The sequence below is a fragment of the Microtus ochrogaster genome (genome assembly GCF_000317375.1).
Source record: "Microtus ochrogaster isolate Prairie Vole_2 chromosome 14 unlocalized genomic scaffold, MicOch1.0 chr14_random_1, whole genome shotgun sequence".
Lineage (NCBI taxonomy): Eukaryota > Metazoa > Chordata > Mammalia > Rodentia > Cricetidae > Microtus > Microtus ochrogaster.
The window spans coordinates 18,376,923-18,381,229 of record NW_004949096.1 but is presented as its reverse complement, the minus strand read 5'-3'; the positions used below and the strand labels follow the sequence as shown (position 1 = coordinate 18,381,229).

General features: G+C 55.8%; 3 protein-coding genes across 6 annotated transcripts in view; 2 read left to right on the top strand and 1 right to left on the bottom strand.

Moving 5' to 3' along the window:
* Pex16 (peroxisomal biogenesis factor 16) overlaps positions 1-687 on the top strand; it is a 5,925-nt gene extending 5,238 nt beyond the window's left edge. For all 3 annotated transcript variants that reach the window (XM_013352604.2, XM_005364138.2, XM_026787863.1), the window contains exon 11: positions 518-687. In XM_013352604.2, coding sequence (XP_013208058.1) covers positions 518-576 — 59 coding nt within the window. In that variant the 3' untranslated portion in view covers positions 577-687. The remainder of the gene's footprint in view (positions 1-517) is intronic.
* Positions 688-2,437: 1,750 nt separating this feature from the next.
* On the top strand, positions 2,438-3,257 carry C14H11orf94 (chromosome 14 C11orf94 homolog). Its single transcript, XM_005364137.2, has 3 exons — positions 2,438-2,725; positions 2,873-2,946; positions 3,112-3,257. Exons 1-3 carry the CDS (start codon positions 2,622-2,624, stop codon positions 3,231-3,233), a joined length of 300 nt encoding a protein of 99 aa, XP_005364194.1. The 5' UTR covers positions 2,438-2,621; the 3' UTR covers positions 3,234-3,257.
* A 78-nt stretch (positions 3,258-3,335) lies between these two features.
* Positions 3,336-4,307, bottom strand: part of Mapk8ip1 (mitogen-activated protein kinase 8 interacting protein 1) — a 17,886-nt gene continuing 16,914 nt past the window's right edge. For both annotated transcript variants that reach the window (XM_005364134.1, XM_005364135.3), the window contains exon 12: positions 3,336-4,086. In XM_005364134.1, coding sequence (XP_005364191.1) covers positions 4,014-4,086 — 73 coding nt within the window. In that variant the 3' untranslated portion in view covers positions 3,336-4,013. The remainder of the gene's footprint in view (positions 4,087-4,307) is intronic.

The following is a 4,307-nucleotide window of genomic DNA, read 5'->3' as shown; positions in this document are numbered from 1 at the left end:
GTCCCCGAGTGGAGAGTGAGTGGGTGGACGGCGTGGGTGGAGAGTGTCCCCGAGTGGAGAGTGAGTGGGTGGACGGCGTGGGTGGAGAGTGTCCCTGGGGCACAAACAGCCCATCTTGCTGTGTGCTCTGTCTCCTTTTGGTTTGATTATTGGGCAGTCAAGAGTGAAACCTAAATCAGTACTGGGAGGTGAGAGACAGCTCCGGGGCCTAAGTTCACCTCGGAGGTGGGAAGGCAGCTGTGTCTGTGTGTAGGATTATTAGGCCATGGCAGGTGGGAAGCCCTCTTCTGCCTCTGTGACCTGAATTATAGAAGACAGGCAAAGAGGGGCCTTGGGGCCTGCTGAGTACCTGACTATAAAAAAGACCTGCTGCTCAGGCCCCTGACTCCCCTGAAACCAGGGGTCCTTTGTCTGTGAACTTCATCTCCGTCATCGTGGCAGGAGACACAGCTGCTGTGCTGGTGGCAGTGCCAAGGGGCCTGGCTTGGCCCTAAGTCCTCCTTCCTTCTCCTTGCAGGGCCGCTCATGGACTATCTGCCCTCCTGGCAGAAGATATATTTCTACAGTTGGGGCTGACCGACACGCAGGAGTGGGTCGAGTGGCCGTGTGTGCTCCGTTGCTCTGGGCCTGCCGCAGTCCTCCAGTCCCCCAGGTCCCTCTTCTCTAATAAAACTGACTCTGGTCGTGTCCCAGCATGTGGCTTTGTGTCCAGCAGCCAGCATCTGCCCTGGCAGGTCTTTTTCAGCCCTGATCACCACACTGTTCCTTTCCACGCCTTCCTAATATGGAACACTGCAGCCAGCTCCTTGTCAGTGGGCAGGGAGCTTCCTTCAGGTCCGGGGCAGCTTCATCTTGGCATAGCAGACTGACTTAGCCTCCTCCGGCATGGGTCATGATTTGCCTCAACTGCGTGACTAGATGCTTCTTTCTCACTGACCCCTGGTGAAGACAAGTGAAGGAAGCTAGGCCACGGATGAGCACGGTCTAATAAGCCTTCTAGGCAGGACCTGTTTCCCCTTTGGCTACAGGCTAAACAAGCCCAGCCCTGCTCCCCAGGAGAAGCTCTTCTCCATGGCAGAAGTCAGCTCTGCCGGGACTGCGACGGGACAGAGTGCAAACTGAGTTTGTAGGAAAATGAGCAGTTGCTGTGTGTCTAGAGTTCCCTCTCGCTGACTCTCCCAGCAGGCTGGCTCTGGAGCTAGGCAGGCTGTGGTGGAGAAAAGAGGGCCTGAACTTTACTGTCCTCAGTGTTTGTCCTCCCCTCTTCCTTTGTCCCTTTCTGTCTCTTAGACAAAAGTCTCACTGGCCTCAGACTCACGGCCATCTCAGTGTGCGACTAGAGAGTAAGCTGTCACACCTACCTTGTTCCTGTCCTTCCTAGCAGGTCTCTTGACTTTGGAGAACACTGCACCTCTCCTTCAGGCTCCTCCTCCACTGTGCTCTCATAGCCCAGCTCAAGTGGACATGCTTTCCGTGTGATGCTGAGAAGCACAGCCCTGGGCTCTGAGCGGGAGCAGTAGAAAGGGCAGCCCATCAACTTGTGGACTCCGAAACTGACCCTCTCTGCACAGCCTCACAAGCATTCGGAGTACCTACACTAGCAGACTCTGGCGCCACACAGCACGTGGTCCCTGCCTTGCAGGCCCGAACTACCAGGTACATCCCAGTACGCACTACACTGAGATCGTGAAGATGGAGGTGGTGTTGCCTCCGGCAGTGATGGCAAAGGAGAAGGAAACCTTCCAGCAGCTTGTGAAACGCAAATCCAGGAGCGGTTTTGTCAGGTTGGAGCTGGATAGAGACTAGCCACCACGCCACACCCCTCACCCAGAACTTCAGTTTCCTGCCTTCATCTAGGGCAGGGGCTTGGAGCACAACCCTCAAGTGCTGTGCTGCAGGGACATGAGGAGTGGATGGCATGAGGCCCAGAGAACAGTCTGGTGGGCAGAGATGAAAGGGTGGGGAACGTCTGCGGGGATGTGGAAGAGGCTCAATCAAGGTAGTGGGGCAGGGGATGAATGACGCAGCAGACCATGGGGACTGTGGGTAGGGAGGAATATGGTGGCGTCCAGGAGTCAAGAGTGATGGATGAGGCTTTGGAGTTGAATAGCATATGGGATTCCAGGTCCCTAGAACTGGGGACGGGAGATACCCTGGCAGAGCTGCAATACTAAAGCAATTGTATGGGATTCTCCAGGCCTGGCAGTGGTAGTACACATCTTTGATCCCAGCACTTGAGAGGCAGAGGTGGAGGCAGACAGATCTCTGAGTTCAAAGCCAGCCTGGTCTACAAAGTGGGTTCCAGGATGGCCAAGGCTACACAGAGAAACCCTGTCTCAAAAAAAGTCTCCAATCCTAGCACTCTGGGAGGCAGAGGTAGACAGACCCCAGTGAGTTCAAGGCCATCCTGGTCTACAGAGCAAGTCCCAGGACAGCTAGGACTGTTGACACAGAGAAATCCTGTCTTGAGAAACAAACAGTCTTCTCCAGGAAGAGAGGTAGTGCTGGCGCTGAGCCCTGGAACTAATGTCCTTTGTGAGGTGGCCCTGAGAATTGGCACCAAGTTCTGTCCTGCTGGGGGAGGGGCAGGCAGAAGCCACAGTAGGGACTGTATACAGGAGATGGTTCTCGCCATGCTGGGGGCTCTGTACCCCAGGGCTGGGCTCAGTCTCTTCCTTTTTTACCTCATCCTGGCAGGCGCACTCCTTCGACCTCAGCCCCAGAGGTAAGGCCTAGAAGACTGTGGGTGAGGCTAACCGTCATCCTGGGAAGGGTTAGTTTATCAAGTTTTCACACTGGGCTATAGCACAAACCAAAGTGGCAATGGCCTTTGGTGCCAGGGCTCAGCTCAGCACAGCGACGTTTCCTGTAGGTCTCAGCGATCTGTCCCTGAGGAATTTTCAGCCCCGCTGGAACTCCTGCAGCCGCTCTCAGACCTAGTGGATGGTAGTATTTCTCTCTCCTCTCCCACCCTCCACAGCTGATGCCCCTAGAGCGCCCCTAGGGTCAAGCCCTGTGTCTCCTACTCCCAGACTGCAACCTCAGAGCTCATGACAACCCCATTATAAGTCAGGAGCTTCTCCCTCCACCATTATCCTCTTCTCTCTGTAGACTATGGGATCAGACCCAAGCACCCGTGGCCACGAGGGCCCCGACCCCTTCTCTCTCAGGCCCAGCAGCGCAAGCGGGACGGGCCCAACATGGCTGACTATTACTATGACGTGAACCTGTGATGGGAACCCGCATAAAGCTATTCTGGGCAGCGAATGCTTGGCTTGCTAGCCTGTGTGTGATGAGAAGGCCCAGCAGGGGTCCAAGTAAATACACCACTGTGATCCAGACAGGAAATGGCACTTTAATGGTGGTCGCCAGGTGACAAGACAGCATGGGATTGGCTGGGGCCAGCTGAGAGACTGACTGCCTTTCTCTGCCAGGCAGGGCTTGCTGTAACCTCTCCTTCCTAGCGCACAGAAGCAGGCCAGGACCAGCAAGCTGGCCAGGCTGGAGGTCAGAGCTGCCTGGAGGTCCCACGATGCTAGCTGAGAACAGGGTCTTTGCTGTCCTGTATGTCATTTCCTTACTGGAAAGTCCTTGGGAGGCGGCTGGGCTCAGCCTGAGCTCAGGGCTCTAGGTGAGGCGGGAACAGGAAGATGAGCACATCCAGGTAGAACGGGCTTTGTCAAGGCAGGAGCCAAGTGCCAGAGAAGCCACGGTCCCTGGCATGAAACAAGGCCCAGGGCAGAGCAGTACCTTTTTTCCTAGGAGATTCCTTTGTGGTCAGAGGCCTGACCTCCCAGCCCCATCCTTTCCCAGCCCCCAGAGAGCCTGTACTGTCCTCCATAGATGAATCTAACCCCATATATTACAATAAACTGCATCTGCCACTCCCCACCCCCATCCTACCCCCAAACAGCCCTCATTTCCCCATTCTCTTGTGGCAGTGCCACGTCTTGTCCGTAGCCAGCTGTCCTAGTACTGGCCTGGGGCTGGGGCTGCAGAGGGTGGGGGCGCCGCTACTCCAGGTAGATGTCTTCTGTAGGACAGGTGTACTCCACAAACTGCTTGTAGAACTGGTGAAATGCACGCCTGGAAAATGGGGGACAGCTGGGGCGACCAGGGCCTCCACCCAGGTTCTCCCAAAGGCACTTTAGAATTCCAGGGCAGCGTAGCTCTGTGCTCTGGGCAGTCATCTCCCAGAGAGGAACAGGCAACTAACTAACAAGGAAGTGCCCCAAACCCTGGGCTTCTCAGGACCTCCCAGCCTCTTCCAGGACAGGGTGACAATGGCACTGCACAGGAGAAAATAC

Bases quoted from the DNA above. Each gene is read 5' to 3' on its own strand.
- C14H11orf94 (XM_005364137.2), top strand. From the start codon at position 2,622: ATGGTTCTCGCCATGCTGGGGGCTCTGTACCCCAGGGCTGGGCTCAGT. The intron at 2,726-2,872 runs GTAAGGCCTAGA...CGTTTCCTGTAG, and splicing joins CTTCGACCTCAGCCCCAGAG to GTCTCAGCGATCTGTCCCTG. The intron at 2,947-3,111 runs GTAGTATTTCTC...TTCTCTCTGTAG, and splicing joins GCTCTCAGACCTAGTGGATG to ACTATGGGATCAGACCCAAG.